The sequence below is a fragment of the Hippocampus bargibanti genome, linkage group LG16 (genome assembly GCF_051943395.1).
Source record: "Hippocampus bargibanti isolate YZ-2025 linkage group LG16, ASM5194339v1, whole genome shotgun sequence".
Lineage (NCBI taxonomy): Eukaryota > Metazoa > Chordata > Actinopteri > Syngnathiformes > Syngnathidae > Hippocampus > Hippocampus bargibanti.
In genome coordinates, this window is record NC_142749.1 from 4,642,636 (window position 1) to 4,664,442 (window position 21,807).

The 21,807-nt window shown below is 39.7% G+C and overlaps 1 protein-coding gene across 1 annotated transcript in view; it reads right to left on the bottom strand.

The window, feature by feature from the left end:
* The window catches only part of umodl1 (uromodulin-like 1), a 26,383-nt gene extending 5,330 nt beyond the window's left edge, over positions 1 to 21,053 (bottom strand). Inside the window, exons 1-13 of the mRNA XM_089017709.1 lie at positions 20,836 to 21,053; positions 20,470 to 20,712; positions 20,168 to 20,326; positions 18,392 to 18,516; positions 18,132 to 18,318; positions 11,703 to 11,843; positions 10,836 to 11,060; positions 10,494 to 10,751; positions 10,010 to 10,122; positions 9,725 to 9,944; positions 6,322 to 6,459; positions 3,291 to 4,066; positions 1 to 60 (exon numbers count right to left, since the gene is read on the bottom strand). The exon at positions 1 to 60 is cut by the window's left edge and continues 101 nt beyond it. Of these exons, the coding sequence (XP_088873835.1) occupies positions 1 to 60; positions 3,291 to 4,066; positions 6,322 to 6,459; positions 9,725 to 9,944; positions 10,010 to 10,122; positions 10,494 to 10,751; positions 10,836 to 11,060; positions 11,703 to 11,843; positions 18,132 to 18,318; positions 18,392 to 18,516; positions 20,168 to 20,326; positions 20,470 to 20,712; positions 20,836 to 20,911 (2,721 nt within the window). The 5' untranslated portion in view covers positions 20,912 to 21,053. The remainder of the gene's footprint in view (positions 61 to 3,290; positions 4,067 to 6,321; positions 6,460 to 9,724; positions 9,945 to 10,009; positions 10,123 to 10,493; positions 10,752 to 10,835; positions 11,061 to 11,702; positions 11,844 to 18,131; positions 18,319 to 18,391; positions 18,517 to 20,167; positions 20,327 to 20,469; positions 20,713 to 20,835) is intronic.
* Positions 21,054 to 21,807: the final 754 nt, after the last annotated feature.

Sequence of the window (21,807 nt, forward strand, 5' to 3'; positions counted from 1 at the left end):
TGACATGTATGTGTCCATGGTGTTGAACAGCATTGCAGAGGCCATATAGTAGGACTCATTCTAAAAGAAGAAAACACAAAACAGTGGTGGGGCTTATTGTTAGGGCAATTCGCTACACAAACACATTCTTAACATGTATTATCACTTTCAATATCTACACTTTTGTATACTGTACTGTACTTACTTTTAGTTATAGTTGTATTAAGTTCATTCTGTCTACTTGATATCTGATTTAAAACGGATTCTTTTCTTACAGACAGTGTGTTGTAGGTGTTCAAATTCCTGGCATGTTTCGGCGTATACTTCCGCCTTCGTCAGAGTGTACTTACTTTTGGTTGGATTGTAAGCTCCCACTTCTTGATAGTTTGTAGCTGATAGGCTCTTTTAAACGATATCACCATCATGATATCATGATAGGCTTGTTTGAAATTATAGAGCGAGGCGACTCGGGGTGAGCAGTCACATATTTTGTGCCGTCCCAAAGATTCAAGAATCTTTTTGTTTTTACTTTTGATTCCTGCTTCATTAATAAATTCCCTAACACTTATTTCTGTGTAAGCTCTCAGTCGTACAGGAGTGGTCCATCGATGAGAAGGTTTCTTCAGCCGTCATCTGTACAAATTTGAAGGTTTCGGACGTTTCGCCTCCTATCCAAGAGGCTTCGTCAGCGAACTATAGTCTGACTGGTCGTATCGGCACTATTTATATATCCCTAATGTCCAGCCATGGCGGTGCCGGACACAGCTATGATAGGTCCCTACTCTCAGGTTGGGGGGAGCAGAGGACCACTCCCTGTGGCCCCACTGATTGTTCCTACATTCCTGACTAACGACTGGCCTATTTGCCCCACTCCCACCGGTATCACCTCATCAGCATTACGAATGTTGCCTAACCTGTTTTGCCTAAGCAGGCTATTGTATGAACGATCCAAATTGAACCTAACCCCACCAGACCGGTTTAATGAAGGATTTTGTTGTTTTATAAGAATCGCTTCTTTTACCCCCCTTTCAAACCATCTATGTCCTTTCGCTAAGATTTTAACTCAAATGAGTGGTTGCTAGCTTTTAGGTGCAAATGTACTGCCGATTGATTATTGACCAGTGGCGGACCGTCAGGGCCAGCAAAGCCTTCTCTGCTGGCCTAAAGATATCAGAATCACGGAGTGGTGTTCATTATATTTTGTCCATGAATTGTAAAAAAATAAAAAATAAAATAAATAAAATAATTCAAATTGTTTTTCAGCTTCCTTTCATTACGGTTCCCCTGTTGTGCTCCTTCCAGACGTGTGTTTTCGTGTTTAAGCATTTAACCAATCACATTTCAGCTATCATTCATTACCAGGGTCAGAAATCTACCTGGACGCCTTCACAATCAGTTCTGCGGGCCCTGGAGCTTCAAATGTGTCATTCAGACCGTTGCTTTAACCAATCAGATTTCGAGTTGGCAACCCAAAAGGGGTACCAAAGCCTTCTTGCAGGCGCTGGTCAACGTCAGAGTTTTTCCAAACTATGATTGGCTAGTCACTAGCCTAGCCAATCATATATGCCAATAAAGAATCACTTAGGATGCCACAAATTATAAACGTATTTTCACAAACCAGCATTCGTTCATCAGAGATAACAACTTAAAATCCTTTTGCCAGAAGTTTGTGAAAACTGCTCTTATTACTTGCCGCTAGTGACAAGAGCATGTTGGGCAGAAGTAGCACACTGTATCAATTGTGAGCAGCATAAGCAAATATATTGTGTTGATTTAATAGTGGTTTTGTCAACCCACAATTGCCGAAGGAGGAGAATAAATGGATTTGTTTGCAGATTTATGGTGAAAGCCATTTTGAAGACGTCATTACGAAAGGTCAGACTAAAAAAAATAGCAAATGGCTTGGGACCGGCACAAGAAGACTTATGTCCCTTTGTGGCTACAGAACAAGCAACTCACTCAGTCAAAGGCTCCCAAACACAAAATGGCCATCGGCACAGCAACATTCAAAAAAGCAAAAACTATACTCACCATTCAGCTCTAATGGTAATCATTACTATACAGTATGCCTATTTTGCTTGATGCAGTGTTTATTTGCATGTGTTTTGTCAACAGTTGACAGTAAATCAAGTTTTGCGTTTACTTTGTTAAAGATGAAGTTAACTACACTTTGCTTGATCAGCCTACTAAATTCACAAACTGTCACCTGATTTCTATCAAAGTCAAAATTAATTCCCAACTGCTAAGAGTAGAATGTCACTCCACATAGTCATTGTTGTGCTTCAGGCTAGGTGTTCATTTCGCTTTCAAAAAAATGGAAGAGGAGCTTGCCTATATGTAATAGCAAATAATATTGCAATTTTATGAGGTTATTATTGAAGCTTTGCCATCCTTCGCCAAACATCTTCTCTGTGATGTGGAGTTCAGGGGTCACTCCTAAAGACTTTCTATGACTGTGTGGTGGCTTCAGCCATCCACTATGGAATTGCCTGCTGCTCAGGCAGCATCTCCACCCGGGACAGGAAAAGACTGGAGCGCAACAGACTGGAGTGGGCAACAGAAGGACGCTAGCTAAACTAAAAGCTATGATGGAACCCCTCGGACCCCCTCCTGCCCACCCTGACAGCACTGGGTAGCTCCTTCAGCCAGAGACTATTACACCCGCGCTGCAAGAAGGAGAGGTACCGCCGCTCGTTCTTACCGACTGCTGTCAGACTTTGCAATTCTCAATGATCACATGCGGAGAAAAAAAAAATAGACACTTGTAAATATTGGTTGATGCAATATATCAATATGCCTTTCTTGATACTTGCACCATGTACAGTTTTTTATGAAACGGTTTTGCACATTTACATTTGCACAGTATACAGTTGACATTTTTATTTTGTTATGCTCAGAATATCTTGTTTTCTATCCTTTCACCCCGCACACCATCCCCTTTCAAATTGCTGCTGTGGACTGCAAATTTCCTCATTGTGGGACAAATAAAGGTTTTGTGATTCTGATCTGATTCTGAAGAGCGACTTCTGACCCCATATTTTGAATCCACACGTTGGTGATAAAACATTTAACAACAGTATTTCTTTCTTCACAAGTTATTTCCAAGCTAACTGTACCCTCTAGTATAGTACAGGACGAGTAGTAAATCACACCACACTTTTTTACAGTGGCATCTGTAGATTGATTCAGATGCAGCACTACTGAAGGCCTAGGAGTGACATGCGTAGCCCGCTACTGTTGTTGACATATTTAAAGCACTGTATGAGAAAGGCCTAAAAACATAACCATTCAAATTATATATGTTTACTCACTTGAGCAAAAATGGTGACACACTCGTTCCACTCCACGATCAGCTGAGCGTGACTAGCATTGAACCCGCTGACCCCGCAGTCCTGATGGCCAAGGTGCAGAGTGTCCTCTCTGATGTTGTTCTTAACAAGAAACTCTCTCGCTATTGTAACTGTGATGCCTGTAACTTTGCAATCCACTGAAATATCACCATGAATGGGAGACATTCTATGGGATGTATCATTGGAGGTTGGGTCGAAAATAAGGGTAGTGTGTTGAGTCCAGGAAGTTGTGGGTGGTGGTGTACTTTCTGATGAAAGAGTTGTTGCAATGCTGCTGCTTGTTGGTTGGAAAGTGCTTGTTGGCATTCTGGTGAAGATTGTTGCCGCAGTCGTCTTAGTTGTTACTTCAGCAGAAGTAGATGTTGTCGGTGCAATGAATTTGGACGTAATTGCGGCTGTTGATACATTGGAAGTGGTTGTCGGTACCCCTGTGGCGGGTATTGGTACCATCGGGGTGGTTTTTGGTGCACTTGTAGTGGTTGTATGTGGATTGGTGGTAGTTGGTGCTACCAAGGTGGTTGTTGGTGCCATGGTGGAAGTTTTTGCTGGGATAGAGAGGAATGTTGGTGGGTGAGTAGTAGCGATTTCAGTCAAGGTGATTTCGGTGATTGTCTCAACGGTAGCTCCAATTGTATCCAGAGCTGGATACGTTGATGTTATTGTTTGAGGTAAGGGAGAAGCGCTGACTGAAGATAATATGTTAGCCGTTGATTCCAATGATGTGGTCTCCATTGTAACTGCACGAGAGAAAACACTGTAGTTAATAAAAAATTAATAAAGACACCTATTATTGTACCGTTACGAGTGGTTAATGGAAGCATGTAACGAATGTACAATGCTTCTCCTCCCTTTCCTTATATTTGAACAGAAATATGCACATTCGGGTATTTAAATGATGAAATGCCGTGTTTGGGCAGCAAGCAACACTCCCAGTTGGTTGTCAGCCATATATAACGCATATAGACATTCACATTTACAATCGCACTCCGACACAACTTAACTATTCACGAACCTACAAAAATGCATGTCTTTTGGAATGTGAGGAGAAACCAAGGTACCTGGAGAAAACTGATGACGGCATGTAGTGTAAAAAACACACACAGGAAGGCTGGAGCCGGAATTTGAACCCATGTCCTCTGTGGACATGGAACCAAATTTAAGTAATTTAGGGAATTGAAGTATATATTTTTTTACTCATCTTGTGAAGGAGAAAGGGCAGCAGGGGCAGCACTGTCACACTTGCATACCTTGACCTTCTCTAGTTGCACTTGAAATGTCAGTATTTTTATATTCAATAAATAAATAAATAAATAAATACATGAATGAATAAATAAATAAATAACTAAATAAATAAATAGATTCCAAGTCCAAGAAGTCTAAGATGGCACCCGAGTAGGGAGCCGTCAGCAAGTGCTCTCATGAGCCTTGCTTTTTTGTTGTTGTTTTTGGGTTTTCTTTTGTCTTTTGTGTTGTTGTGCATCGCGTGGAATGGACACGGATTGTTTTTCAGCATTTTGGCCAAGACATTCATCAAGGAGGAGACTGCTGAGCGGTTGCGCCTTTTCGGCAACACGAATATGCCATTACTGTTTTCGATTGGGAGGAATGTTGGTGCCATTTGACTGTCATCGCTGGACAGCTATAGGGCGATTGTCCTTTTTTGCACCTGTAATGGGCAGCATCTTCACAGCCCCGCTTTGTTCAGCAGAAAGTTCGGTGCTGTTGGACAGTCTGCGGCTGGATGGATGCATGACGTGAGGAGCCCGCGATGAGAAGACAGTCCAGAGCGCCGATTTATATGTGGAATTGTCGCGGCTTGGAATTGAAGTGGATTTACGTGGGGCAGGAGATTTAAGACAATCTCTTTTCATCAATGGATGCTACAGCTGCGTGTTTGCTTTCAATATTTAGCTTGTAGTCGACGTGCACATTCCACCATGACATCCCTGATCTACTGGTGAAAAGGAGGCTTTGTTCCACTCCTCTTTCATCTAGAACAGCTTCATGTAACAAAGCGGGTACAGAAAGAGCTTCAGAATGAATGACTCTCTGTGTCTTCGTGTTGTCATATGATATGTTATTTAGTTTTTTTCTTTTTCTTTTTTTTCTTTTTCTGTTATTTAGTTCTTTTGACTTCAAGATGGCGCCGCGAGAGTGGCTGCCTTTCCAGCAGCTCCTGTATTTTGCTTTTCTACGTATTTCATTCCTTTCATCTTCCTTTCATAACTTTGCTGTCAATGTATCTATCCACTGCGAGACTAATAAAGGTAAATCCAATCCAATCCAAATAAATAAATAAATAAATAAATAAATAAATATCAAAACCTGGAATGTAAAACTTTCCCAAAAAAATAGTTGTTCAAAATGAAAGGCAAGGGTTGAAAATAGTAAATATTTCACACAAAGTAAATGGTATATCCCCACCATTTTATTATTTTCAGTGATAAAACATTCCAGGATAATATTTGAATGACTTGTACCAATACTATTCATTCATTTCCCAAACTGCTTAATCCTCACAAGGGCCACATGGGCATGCTGGTGCCTACCCCAGCACATGGGGCACACCCTGAACCAGTTCCTAGCCAATCACAGGGCAAATAGAGACAAACAACCACTTGCGCTCACACTCACGCCTAGGGATAATTTAGAGTTTTCAATCAGCCTGCCAAGCACGTTTTTGGAATGTGGGAGGAAACCGGAGGACCCGGAGAAAACCCACGCCCATCCGAGAAGAACATGCAAACTCCAGAAAGCGAGGCCAGAGCAGGCATTGAACCCACAACCTCTGCACTGTGAAGTCAACGTGCTCACCAATGTACAGTACTACTGAGCCACCCTGTATCAAAACTATTTAAACAAAAAGGTCAAATGTCATATTAGTCTTGTTTTTATGTTGACAACCTTACTAGCGATCCGTACTTTACGTTTAGCTTACAGGTCCACAATTATCTTGTCGTGAATGCAGCAGTACCACGCTGTGAGATGCTACCTTGACAGGTTCTCCCTGGCCTTTGTGGTTCTGTGTCCATAAATCCATTGAGACAGGAACATGTGTAGGAGCCCCAAGTGTTTGCACACGTCGCCCATTGTGAACAATCATTTTCCCCAGGAACACATTCATCAAAATCTACAAGAACAAACAAACAAAACACAATATTCAGTAATCATTCTTGGGCATTCGTTCACATTTCATGTTCTATTGACGCTCTGAGCTCCTCTGCCCCATCGCAGGTCTGCGAACTAGAAACTAGTAGAGGCCAAGAGAACTTAGCGGAGGCTCAAAAGATATCAACCTTTTTCCATTGCTGGTCCCTCCTGCAGAACATTGGGCTAATTCTTTGGGTTTTGACTCATCCAAAATGCTTAACTTTTGCACTACAATTACTACAAAGTGTAATGCAACTCCTCGCTCAATCTACTCTCTATTATGGAACTCTTAAAAATAAACTCTGACTGTTGTATTAAGTTCATCTTGTCTATTTGATATCTGATGATTTGTTTGTGATTGAATGATTATTTTCTTACAGTGTTTTTTAAGTGTTCAATTACCTGACATGTCTCGGCATATACACTTCCACCTTTGTCAGATTGTCACACTCTGACGAAGGCGGAAGTATACGCCGAAACATGTCAGGTAATTGAACACCTAAAATACACTGTCTGTAGGAAAAGAATTTGTTTTAAATTAAACTCGGACAGTTTGAAGCTATCAGTGACATCATGGGATTAATCGACCTACATCTCAAATGAGTGTTCCCTATTGAAATGAAGGGAAATGCTATTCATCCGTTCCAGCATCTACCGCTACAATTTTAAAAACCATTGTATGATTTTTTAACTTGTGCAAAAATGTGTCCACTCCAATGCCAGTGTTTTTGTCATTTTCACTCAAATTCCAGGACCCACAGAATATTAAGTTTAATAATAGTAATAATAATAATAATAATAATAATAATAATAATAATAATAATACATTTAATTTACAAGCGCCTTTCTGAACACCCAAGGACTCTTCACAACCAAATGAACAATACACAAAACAATAAAACCATAAATAAAACGAGCAATAATAAAAATAGCTGATTAAACTAGACCATGAATGAAATTTTAAGCAGATGGGTTTTGAGGTGGGATTTGAAAGCAGGAAGGGAGTCAATATTACGGATGTTGGGTGGAAGTGAGTTCCAAAGTTTGGAAGCAGAGCGGCTTTTGTGAGTTTTAGGACTCATATAAACATTCAATGCAGCGTAAGAAACCTTAGACTCTCTTCTTTCATCAGAAAAAAAGAGTTAATTCCTAAATTATATGGGTCTGGATTAATATGAGGTGCAATTGGGGGCATCTGACCAGCGCTTTATCGGCATTCCCCCCTCCAAGAAAAAGCAAAGTCCGAACAAATTCGGGAATGGCACTCCATGTCATATTTTCAATTGGAATGGCAGAGAATTAGTTAATTAGGGAAGTGGGACCTTTTTTATTTTAGTGCCTTTGAAAAAAACACAATAGCTTTAGCATGAACAAATAATGTGGAAAAGAATCAAAAAACACGATAGCCATTGCATAAACAAATAATGTGGAAAAGAATCAAACAGTAATTAATTGATTCTGACTCCTTCAGTGACTCCTAGCCTCTTCATTTTAATTTAAAGCGTACCAAAGGCTAATACATGTCATGATCTGGTTGGCAACCAACGGGTGGCGCTGTCGGCTTCGCCTGCACCTGCACAGGTGCTGGTCGTCCCGATCAGTGGCGGACTGCCACGTTCGGATTGGCGACCAACGGGTACCACTGTCAGCCCTGCCTGCTGCCTCGCAGGTGCTGGTCGATCCCAATCAGTGACACTCAAAAGGACTCCCAGCACGATCATTCGCTGTCGGGTCATTGCTGTATGCAATTGTATGCTGTGCATGTGTTTGTTTCATCTTGGCAGACTTTTACTCTTGCTTTTTCTTTTGATACTTTGTATTGTTCTGTTTAAATGATTTTAACGTTTTAGATTTTGTTCCTGTTGACTTTATTATAATACAACTTCTCAAATACAACCTACTGCTCCCTCCTGCCTGCTTTTTGGGATCCACAACTGCCATCACCACTTTGCAAACCATGACAGAATGACCCGACCAACCATCGGATCCCGCAGGTACAACGGACCGGTCTCATTTCCACCCTGTGCCTGGCAGTGCAATGTCCACGTTAGCCCACGCCTTGTCGAGTTTGAATTGTGTCACTCGACGAGCCATAAGGTCCACGTCAACGTCAGGTCGAGACCTCCTTCCAGGTGGCCGTCCGGGGTGACACTGGGTGTCTGGCAGTGCACGCCCACGTCCAGCCACGCTGTCGTCGTGCATGTTGAATTGAGATGCATCCACGACGAGCCGTGCAACGTCCGCGTCCACGACAGTCCGAAACCCCACTCATCGCTGGATCCCGGAGCTGCCATGGACTGGTCTCGTTTCCCCGGTGCCAGGCAGTTCGCGTCCACGTTATCCCACGGCGCGTCGAGTTTGAATTGAGTCACTCGACGAGCCGTAACGTCCACACCAACGTCCGGTCGAGACCCGTTCTCATAGGGCCGTCCGGGGTGCCACTCTGCGCCTGGCAGTGCAACGTCCACGTTGCGCCATGCGTCGTCACGTGAACGTGCGAGATGGATCGCACTCACGCCCAGGACGATCCGTACCACGTCCATTTCAGGCCGAGTCCCGTTCCCATCAGGCCGCCGCCCATCATATGCTGGAGAGGCAACGGTTGCCGTCTCCACCATTGTTCGCTGGCGAGTTGGACCTTTCGGGAGACTGTTGGGACTTCTGGAAGCAGTCCCTTGAAGGGGGGGTACTGTCATGATCTGGTTGGCGACCAACGGGTGGCGCTGTCGGCCCCGCCTGCACCTGCACAGGTGCTAGTCGTCTTCATCAGTGGCGGACTGCCACATTCAGATTGGAGACCAACGGGTAGTGCTGTCAGCCCTGCCTTCTCCCTCGCAGGTGCTGGTAGTTCCCAATCAGTGACACTCAAAAGGACTCCCGGCATGACAATTCGCTGTCGCGTCATTGTTGTATGTTGAATGCTGTTGGAAGCTTTGTATACACTGTTGTATGCTAGGTATGCATTGTATGCTGTGGATGTGTTTGTTTAACCTTGGCGGACTTTTACTCTTGGTTTTACTTTTGATACTTTATATTTTTCTGATCAAATGATTTTGATGTTTTAGATTTTGTTCCTGTTGACTTTATCTTAATACAATTTCTCAAACACAACCTGCTGCTCCCTCCTGCCTGCTTTTTGGGATCTACATCTGCCATCACCACCTTGCAAATCATGACAATACAGTGTTGTGTTTTGCTACACGTCAGACGCTGTAAATGCCTGCTTTAGATATAAAGACACATACCGGTGATACTTGTGTTGTTTTCATCCATTGTGTATATGGAACTGTTCCTCAGTGAATCGAGTAGTGCTGTGGATGTATTTCTGATGTCCTGTTCTTGACCGGGGCTGAAGATCACGATGAAGTCGACCACCACACTACCAGGGGAAAGGTTTCGGATTTCAATTCTTACCTGACCTGAATTAACCATCATCTTTAAATCTTGGTCTAGAGATCGATAGATCTGCAAGGAAACATGACCACTGTCAGAATGTTTTCTGTGATATCCACATTCAGTTGATCCACTACCTCGTCCATAATGCCCGCAGTGAGATTTTTGTAGGCCTGGCTGCTAGTATTGAGTAAGTCATTGTTGAACGGGATGTTGGTTAGTCGAGTGCTGGCATCGAGAGTTTGAGCATCTACAAAGGAATGGTTGTCAGTTAATTTCACGATTGATTAATGGTGTTCCAATTTTAACCCAGGTTAAAACCAGGTTTTAGGGTAAAGAAGAGGGGCACATGTTATAATTTTTTAGAGCCCAGTTCAGTGCTACCCACATCTCAATTATGAACACAGACAGACAGGAAGACAGATAAGGAAAAAAAAATCTGAATATGTTTGACAGTGTAATATCTGTGTGGCTCCATGTTGTCACCTTATTATTTTTTCAGAAGGCCGGAATTTCGAATCTTTATTATAAATTATCCCTTGTAATCATCAGACATTGGTCAATACCAAAACAAATTACCATATACAATAAACAATTCAGGTTTGTATGAATGATCCTTACCGGTTTTGACTGCAATATAAAAAATATCCCCATAGCTTTCATTTGTGTGGAGTTTAACAGTGACATTGTAGAGCACCCCGGGCTGCAATTCGCTGAGTTCCATCATGGTCTGTTCAGTTGTCCACATACTAATAACCTCTGAGCCCTCACGAAGAACCACCAAGTAACTCTGGTTGGCTGGGATTAAGCTGGACCAGTACACACAAAAAGAAGTGCCAGTGATGTTGGCAACCCGTAATCTGTTGATGCCTGCAGAAGCTGGAAAAGGGAAAAGAGTGAAGTAGAGCATAATTATGACATCTAAACCAGAAATTTGACAGAATGAAATTATATATTTCATACAAATTGAAGTTGTGAGAGTCAGAGGCAGCCCATCGGTTGAGAAAGTAGATCCATACGTTGCACTTTGAAAGACGGCGTTTGTATTCAATGGAAATGTAGTCATGTTTTCAGTGACGAAGCTAACCACAGTGTTGTTGCGTGTAGTCTGAGGTGAGGTTATGTTCATGGAGAAAGGGCAACAATGTGACGCCTCTGTTGTGGCAGGCGTGGGGATGACATTTGGCACTAAAAAACAAGAATATAGTGACAGATGAAGAATTACAGCTTTTAATGTATAGTAGAGTATAGCAGTGGCAGACCGTCAAGGCCTTTTCTGCCAGTTTAAAAATATCTGAATCATGGACTTATGTTAATTATATTTTGTCTATGAATTATTATTAAATAATTCCAAAATATCTTTCCGCTTCCTTTCATGACTTTTCCCTTGTTGCACAGCTTCCAGATATGTTTTCGTATTTAAGCATTGAACCAATCACATTTCAGCCATCCTTTGTTACCAGGGTCAGAAATCTACCTAGATGCCTTCACAATCAGTTCTGCGGGCCGTGTCACATTAAACGCGGTGTCAATGACTCTGTTGCTTTAACCAATCGGATTTCAAGTTGGCAACCCAAAGGCGTTGGTACCCCCACCAACGCCTTCTTGAAGGCGCTGGGCAACGTCAGAGTTTTCACAAACTATGATAGTTGCCAATCAAGAAGTACTTACGATGCCACAAATTCTAAATTTATTTTCACAAACCAGCATTCGTTCATGAGCGATAATAACTTAAAATCCTTTTGCCAATTTTCATAGTTTTGCAAATAATTGCTTTAACTAAAAAGTTGCTTCATTAAAATTGTAGTCTGGAACAACGGGCATGCTAACCTGCACAATGAGCACCAGGTTTGCTGGGGTCAACATCAATATATCCTTCATGGCAGACACACTGGTAGGCATCCACTGTGTTGCTACATTGTGCCAGTGGAGAGCAATGATGTAGAGCAGGATGAGCACATTCATTTACATCTGAAAAGATGAAGAGACGGACATAAAAGGATAATACTGACAAGTACAATGACATTGAAAAACACAGCACCCTGCAATATACAGCTAAGGCAAAAATTATTCACACCCTAATGAATCGTATTTTCTATGTATTTATGTATTTATTTATGAATTTATTTATTTATGATGTATTTGTTTATTTATTAATCTACATTTATTTAGTTGTTCATTCATCTATTCATTCATCAATTCATTCATGCATTCATTCATCCATCTATTTCTCTATCTCTCTGTCGGTCTGCCTGTCTGTCTGTCTGTCTGTCTGTCCATCCATCCATCCATCTATCCAGCTAGCTAACTAGCTCTCTAGCTCTTTATTTATTTATGTATTTATTTAGTTATTTGTTTGTTTGTTTGTTTTATTTATTTATGTATTTATTTAAAGGACAACCAACGTCACTTTTTTGTTTCCTAACTGACATCAGAAAAACATTTTATAACATCTAAAATACCCAAAACACGCAGTATGATATTCGGTAGACTCGGTAGACATCAACATTAAGTTTACTCGGGAGGACATTAAAGAGAACCAACTAACCATTTTGGATTGTAAAGTAGTTATAAAAGAGGACAGAGCGCTAAAAACAGAAGTCTTCAGGAAGGCTACGCACACTGACCAATACGTTTCGATTCTAACCACCCTTTACAACACAAAGTAGGAGTTATCAGAACCCTCCAGCATAAGGCTAAACTAATACCAACAAGCGTTGAGGAGTGTTGAGGAGCGTTGAGGAGCGTTGAGGTAGAGAAAAGGAGTCAAAACATATCAGGAGAGCACTAACAAACTGTGGGTACCCTCAGTGGTCATTTAAAAAATGTCAGAAAGAAAGAATAGGGAATGAAACCAAAAATTCTGAAGATACAAAAAGGAGATGAGTAGCAGTAACTTACATTGCAGGAGTTTCTGAAAAACTACAGAGTCCTTTGGCAACACAAAATTCCTACTTATTTCAAACCGATAAACACTTTCTGGTAAAAATGAATGCATCCAATAGATAGGCTGCCAAATGAAAAATAAAGTAATGTAGTTTATTCAATACATTGTAAGAATGAAAATTGTAAAGAGCAGTACATTGGAGGGACTTAACAAATTCTCAAAAAAGACTATCAACATCGCAGGGATAATACTAGTGGGCCTCAATCGGCAGTACATATGCACTTAAAAGCTAGCAACCACTCATTAGACGACAATGAGGTTAAAATATTAGCGAAAGAACATAGATGGTTTGAAAGGGGAGTAAAAGAAGCGATTTTCATAAAACAACTAAATCCTTCATTAAACCATTTTGGTGGGGTGAGGTTCGATTTGGATCATTCATACAATAGCCGGCTTAGGCAACATAGGATTAGTAATACTGATGAGGTGATACCACTTTGAACTGCTATGATACCAATCATAGCAGAGTCCGGCACCGCCATGTCTGGACAGTAGGGATATATATATATATATAAGGACTGTAAAATGGCTTTAAATGACTTTAAAATGGCTTTTATATATATATATATATATATATATATATATATATATATATATATATATATATATATATATATATATATATATGGCCTAAATTACCAGTAAGACTTTAGTTTGCTGACGAAGTTTCTTGGATAAGAAGCGAAACGTTCGACACCTTCAAAGAAGTACAGATGACGACTGAAGAAACCTTTTCATTGATGGACCACTCCTGTACGACTAAGAGCTTACACAGACGTATATGCGGTGGAATCTTTGTAAAATACACTCAGTAGAAGTCATTTAAAGCCATTTTACAAATTATGGACACAACTTGTCCATTTATTGCTATATTTATTTTATTATTAATTTCGAACTTTTTTGCGGCCTTTTTGCAGGACACATTGAGACAAACATGCACGCCCACAGTTTATAATAATAAGACTAATCATACATTTCATTTATAAGCGCCTTACAAAACTCTCAAGGACACTTTATAGTCACAGGATATTTTTTCTGCGGGTGAGCAGCCACACGCACCAGCGTTCACTCAACCCGGAAGTAACATAATGTAAAAAAAAAACCGATGCACTTTATTGACAGTTTAGATTAGAATCTTTACTAACTCAACACCACGTGTACACATTTTTGAACATATTTGGAAGAAACGCAAACATTTTATAGACAAAAATGTCTATATAACAATGTCACAGTCCTTCTATACTCAACAAGCAAATGAATGGTCACCAAAATAACTTGATTTCCATTCTGGTATGTGTTAGTTGAGGCGGTTACTACTGCATTCATAATGTGTATGACTGTATGACTTGTGAGCAATCTTCGCATGTGGGGGAGGCGGAATATGTGTGACTAACTCGGTGTTATTTTCTGCCATCGCAGGGAACATCCCACAGAAGACGATGGCTCGAATAGAAGCGGTGGGAGAAGGAAGCTGTGGTGCGACTGACTCATTCTTTCCTGACCGCTATGTTCTGTTCAAATATCACACGCTACAAGAATGTCGCTTCTCTGAAGAAACACAAGTCAAGTCATGAGTGTATTTGCCTCTGCTTGTCCTCCTTACCTTCCACTGTCACATCTGATACCTCTTGTATGTGTTTGAGAAGGAAATGCAGCTTTGATATGACATTGTGCAGTGAAAGAACAAAGCTGCAGTCGAGCAGCAGTGACGTGCCAGTTCTATACGGATCCACTGGCCTTGAGGTGAGGTAATAGAGTGAAAAATTAACAGACTCCAGTGCTCCAGTTACCTGTTTGAAAAAAAGGAGCGGATGGAGTATTAAAATCAATACAATACAGGTTTGGAATATCAGGTTGTGGTACCATTGCTTGAAGTAATCTTGTGTGGTTGAGAAGAGCTCCGTTGTTCATCAATTGTTGGTAATCTGTCTTCACCGTCACTGTCACATTGAAATGGTAGCCTCCATACTCAGTATAATTAGCTGATCCTGATAATTAAAGAACACTGTTGTCATCTTGAAGAATTCAAATCATGCAAATATTAAAAAGCACAAAATAAGTTCACCACAATATATTTTGCCTCACTGGGGAAAAAAATGCATTGAAAAGTGCATTACGATCAGTTTGTGGAGCGACATTCCTTTTTTTCCTTTTCATATCAAAATATAGATGAATAAATTCATTCTAAAAACAGACTCGCACTCATGAGCTTTCACCGCAGCTTGTAACATTTACAAAAGTAGAGGAAATGACATTTGCGGCGTTTCTTTGACCCGAGCAATGTTTCTAAAGCTTTTCGTGAAAGCACCTCAATTTACTCACAAATGGACTTGTGCAATGTAAACTGTTGAACACAAAGCTGATATGCTCGTAGGATGCCGTGACTGAATGGCAACAGGCGGATACTCTAAATCATAAGGTTTATCAAACCTTATGTTGTCTAATCCAAGCTCATCTATGGAAGAAAATTTATCTATTCAGCTTTGAGCTATATGTCACTGGTCTAAAAAGATTTACAATGTTAGATTCCGTACAAGCAAAGTGAAATTGGATGATTTCCCACGGCAGCCTTTTGATCTCTTGTGGCGCAGTATGGTTGCCATGATCCTGGTTTAGAATTACATGCACATGTACATCTTCATTTTAGCCAGATATGTGATGTGTTTTTACATTGTGCCTGTGCCACAAGTTAACCTATTAATTGTCCAAGATAACACTTTGTCCATTTGGTCCTCTTTTGCAGTTTAAGATGAAAGGAGACATTAATCAATAGTTAATCACAAGGCCATTATGGTATTAAACACAATTATGGAGAGTCGTCCTGAAATGTTTTACTATGAAAATCAATGCAATGACAATGACAACATCAGGGATGACAAAAGTACACTTTGTTCTAAAGTACTGTAGTAGTATATACAGTACTGTATAGCAAGGGTGCTCAATACGTTGATTGCGATCGACCAAACGATCTCCAAGATACTATTGGTAAATCGCCTGACAAAGTGAAGTTGAAGCTATACAAATAAAGCAGAGTTGTTTTGAAACAAACTAGACGTCAGCCTTTCAACCATCCCTTCACTTGATCACTTGATTTATACACTGGACAACCAATCAGATGACATCTGATTATTAGGTACACCCTGTGTGCTCAAACAATGCCCCGTTGCAAAGTTAACAAGCTAGTCATTAGTTACATCCTAATTTTTTGCTCGGTTTTTCCTCTTAATATAGTAATATAGGGTATAAAATGAGTGGGTGAGCTGGACCATACGGAATAGGAGTAGGACTTTTTTCACAATGACATTTGCTGTCTCATCTGCCAGTTATCAGAGTGAACTCAGTTAATGGCAAAAAATGTGCATAATTATGTTGTGTTGTGCAACGTATGCGGTTACACATCAACATAAGTTAATGGATTGATCATTTTGACTTGGTCATTTCATAAGGAGCTCCCATGCTGAAAACATGTGAGCACCCATGCTACACAGAGTGCCTGTCAAAAAAGTAATGAAAAGTAGAATTAGGCTACTGATTCAACTCTTTCAAAAACAGTTGACAGAAATCAAAGTGAAACATAAAAAAACAATACTTTTGATAACATGCATATTTTTGAAGGAAAAACAAAACAAGGATACTAACTTGTAACGTTACTGCAGAAAAAGTGACCTGATCTCTCACAACACTTTTGCCAATTTGGACAATCTATATCCCATTTGCAGTCATCAACACTGGAATTAGATCTGTCCGTTGTTGGGCATGATCCAGGTTTGCTCATAAATTCCTCACTCCGGTTTAAAGCTCCATGAAAACAAAAATAATAAGAATGAAAATTGTAAAGAGCAGTACATTGGAGGGACTTAACAAATTCTCAAAAAAGACTATCAACATCGCAGGGATAATACTAGTGGGCCTCAATCGGCAGTACATATGCACTTAAAAGCTAGCAACCACTCATTAGACGACAATGAGGTTAAAATATTAGCGAAAGAACATAGATGGTTTGAAAGGGGAGTAAAAGAAGCGATTTTCATAAAACAACTAAATCCTTCATTAAACCATTTTGGTGGGGTGAGGTTCGATTTGGATCATTCATACAATAGCCGGCTTAGGCAACATAGGATTAGTAATACTGATGAGGTGATACCACTTTGAACTGCTATGATACCAATCATAGCAGAGTCCGGCACCGCCATGTCTGGACAGTAGGGATATATATATATATATAAGGACTGTAAAATGGCTTTAAATGACTTTAAAATGGCTTTTATATATATATATATATATATATATATATATATATATATATATATATATATATATATATATATATATATATGGCCTAAATTACCAGTAAGACTTTAGTTTGCTGACGAAGTTTCTTGGATAAGAAGCGAAACGTTCGACACCTTCAAAGAAGTACAGATGACGACTGAAGAAACCTTTTCATTGATGGACCACTCCTGTACGACTAAGAGCTTACACAGACGTATATGCGGTGGAATCTTTGTAAAATACACTCAGTAGAAGTCATTTAAAGCCATTTTACAAATTATGGACACAACTTGTCCATTTATTGCTATATTTATTTTATTATTAATTTCGAACTTTTTTGCGGCCTTTTTGCAGGACACATTGAGACAAACATGCACGCCCACAGTTTATAATAATAAGACTAATCATACATTTCATTTATAAGCGCCTTACAAAACTCTCAAGGACACTTTATAGTCACAGGATATTTTTTCTGCGGGTGAGCAGCCACACGCACCAGCGTTCACTCAACCCGGAAGTAACATAATGTAAAAAAAAAACCGATGCACTTTATTGACAGTTTAGATTAGAATCTTTACTAACTCAACACCACGTGTACACATTTTTGAACATATTTGGAAGAAACGCAAACATTTTATAGACAAAAATGTCTATATAACAATGTCACAGTCCTTCTATACTCAACAAGCAAATGAATGGTCACCAAAATAACTTGATTTCCATTCTGGTATGTGTTAGTTGAGGCGGTTACTACTGCATTCATAATGTGTATGACTGTATGACTTGTGAGCAATCTTCGCATGTGGGGGAGGCGGAATATGTGTGACTAACTCGGTGTTATTTTCTGCCATCGCAGGGAACATCCCACAGAAGACGATGGCTCGAATAGAAGCGGTGGGAGAAGGAAGCTGTGGTGCGACTGACTCATTCTTTCCTGACCGCTATGTTCTGTTCAAATATCACACGCTACAAGAATGTCGCTTCTCTGAAGAAACACAAGTCAAGTCATGAGTGTATTTGCCTCTGCTTGTCCTCCTTACCTTCCACTGTCACATCTGATACCTCTTGTATGTGTTTGAGAAGGAAATGCAGCTTTGATATGACATTGTGCAGTGAAAGAACAAAGCTGCAGTCGAGCAGCAGTGACGTGCCAGTTCTATACGGATCCACTGGCCTTGAGGTGAGGTAATAGAGTGAAAAATTAACAGACTCCAGTGCTCCAGTTACCTGTTTGAAAAAAAGGAGCGGATGGAGTATTAAAATCAATACAATACAGGTTTGGAATATCAGGTTGTGGTACCATTGCTTGAAGTAATCTTGTGTGGTTGAGAAGAGCTCCGTTGTTCATCAATTGTTGGTAATCTGTCTTCACCGTCACTGTCACATTGAAATGGTAGCCTCCATACTCAGTATAATTAGCTGATCCTGATAATTAAAGAACACTGTTGTCATCTTGAAGAATTCAAATCATGCAAATATTAAAAAGCACAAAATAAGTTCACCACAATATATTTTGCCTCACTGGGGAAAAAAATGCATTGAAAAGTGCATTACGATCAGTTTGTGGAGCGACATTCCTTTTTTTCCTTTTCATATCAAAATATAGATGAATAAATTCATTCTAAAAACAGACTCGCACTCATGAGCTTTCACCGCAGCTTGTAACATTTACAAAAGTAGAGGAAATGACATTTGCGGCGTTTCTTTGACCCGAGCAATGTTTCTAAAGCTTTTCGTGAAAGCACCTCAATTTACTCACAAATGGACTTGTGCAATGTAAACTGTTGAACACAAAGCTGATATGCTCGTAGGATGCCGTGACTGAATGGCAACAGGCGGATACTCTAAATCATAAGGTTTATCAAACCTTATGTTGTCTAATCCAAGCTCATCTATGGAAGAAAATTTATCTATTCAGCTTTGAGCTATATGTCACTGGTCTAAAAAGATTTACAATGTTAGATTCCGTACAAGCAAAGTGAAATTGGATGATTTCCCACGGCAGCCTTTTGATCTCTTGTGGCGCAGTATGGTTGCCATGATCCTGGTTTAGAATTACATGCACATGTACATCTTCATTTTAGCCAGATATGTGATGTGTTTTTACATTGTGCCTGTGCCACAAGTTAACCTATTAATTGTCCAAGATAACACTTTGTCCATTTGGTCCTCTTTTGCAGTTTAAGATGAAAGGAGACATTAATCAATAGTTAATCACAAGGCCATTATGGTATTAAACACAATTATGGAGAGTCGTCCTGAAATGTTTTACTATGAAAATCAATGCAATGACAATGACAACATCAGGGATGACAAAAGTACACTTTGTTCTAAAGTACTGTAGTAGTATATACAGTACTGTATAGCAAGGGTGCTCAATACGTTGATTGCGATCGACCAAACGATCTCCAAGATACTATTGGTAAATCGCCTGACAAAGTGAAGTTGAAGCTATACAAATAAAGCAGAGTTGTTTTGAAACAAACTAGACGTCAGCCTTTCAACCATCCCTTCACTTGATCACTTGATTTATACACTGGACAACCAATCAGATGACATCTGATTATTAGGTACACCCTGTGTGCTCAAACAATGCCCCGTTGCAAAGTTAACAAGCTAGTCATTAGTTACATCCTAATTTTTTGCTCGGTTTTTCCTCTTAATATAGTAATATAGGGTATAAAATGAGTGGGTGAGCTGGACCATACGGAATAGGAGTAGGACTTTTTTCACAATGACATTTGCTGTCTCATCTGCCAGTTATCAGAGTGAACTCAGTTAATGGCAAAAAATGTGCATAATTATGTTGTGTTGTGCAACGTATGCGGTTACACATCAACATAAGTTAATGGATTGATCATTTTGACTTGGTCATTTCATAAGGAGCTCCCATGCTGAAAACATGTGAGCACCCATGCTACACAGAGTGCCTGTCAAAAAAGTAATGAAAAGTAGAATTAGGCTACTGATTCAACTCTTTCAAAAACAGTTGACAGAAATCAAAGTGAAACATAAAAAAACAATACTTTTGATAACATGCATATTTTTGAAGGAAAAACAAAACAAGGATACTAACTTGTAACGTTACTGCAGAAAAAGTGACCTGATCTCTCACAACACTTTTGCCAATTTGGACAATCTATATCCCATTTGCAGTCATCAACACTGGAATTAGATCTGTCCGTTGTTGGGCATGATCCAGGTTTGCTCATAAATTCCTCACTCCGGTTTAAAGCTCCATGAAAACAAAAATAACATATAACAAATCACATAAATATTAGCATCAGGATATTTGTAGCAATGCAATGCTGTTCTTGGATCCAAGTAAAGACACAAAAATACATCAAAAAAGCCAATTTAACCCATTTGTACACTTACACAGGGCACAGTAGCTTCCCACTTGTATATAACCATGGCAACATCTGGTCACCTGCTCCGTCAGCATCCTGTACTCATTCTGATGAACTATTCTGAAAAGTGTCACTGGACATGCTGTCCAGAAAAGCCAGCCTCCGCAACTCTTGGTCTCAGTATACCGAACTCTTCGTAACACCGGGGAACTCACAATGCGGGTCTCGTTGTAAATACACAGATGGTAGCCAGATCCAGATAGAGTTTTTTCTATCAAATAAAGTACATGTTTCTTAATAATCACATTCGTTGGTTGACTAAGAAGCTATTGTTATACAAAGTTATCGCTAGATATGTTTTCATCTTGGTCATGTCACTGTTTTCCAGTCATACCTTCATTTGTTGCTATTTTCCATGTGTAGAGAACTGGGAGGGTACATATCATCCAAATAGAGAGCATCCAGCCCATTTTTTTCCCAAGAAATATTATTACAAATATATATTTAACACCGGCATTGGAAATGCCAGTTCCCCATTCGGATTATACCAATTGGCTGTTTGGATGTACTACTGTATTCAAAGCCTAAATCCTATGTGGTTCTAGCTCCACACCCTCCACCCTACCCCAGCCCTGGTTGTACCACCTACAGTATTCCTAATGGATCACAGGAAAAAAAATAGCAGCTGGAAATTGGTCGATATATTTTTGTTGTTGTCTTACTGTACTGGATTAATGAATGCAGGCGTTCACAACATTTTCTCTGTGAAATGCTGAATATATTACAGTCATAATAACACACTTTATTTATTTATTTATTTATTTATTTATTAAATTAATGTATTAATTATTTGTTATTTATTTGAATGGAACTAGATCTAGTAAAAGAATTGTGAAGTATGATTTTCTTTTTTTACTTTTTGAAAGAAAATTGTAATATTGGAAATACGAGACATGTAAACATGTTTCTGTCACCATGGGAGATATGGATGAGAAGGGAGATGCTGAGTCCCCAAAGATGTGGTTTCCGCACAGGTAACCATGGCACTTGTTGTACAGCAAATATAATTACACCATTGTCAGCAATTAATGTCCTGTTAAAAGCAGTGAAATAACATTGTCTCATAAATTATATTGATTCTAATAATATTTCATCACTCAGATTATTCTTTCATCTTTCGGTGGACAGTTTTCATTGTGATTCTAATGATTAACATCATTGTTTTCATTTATAGTAATGGTGAAAAAAAGATTAGGTTCGTCGCTATCATCGAGGTGATAATGACATCCTACGATTGGAAGCAGTGGAGTGTGCGGGAGGATTCAAGTAGTAACATTAGGCACCATTGTGATACATCTTATAAATC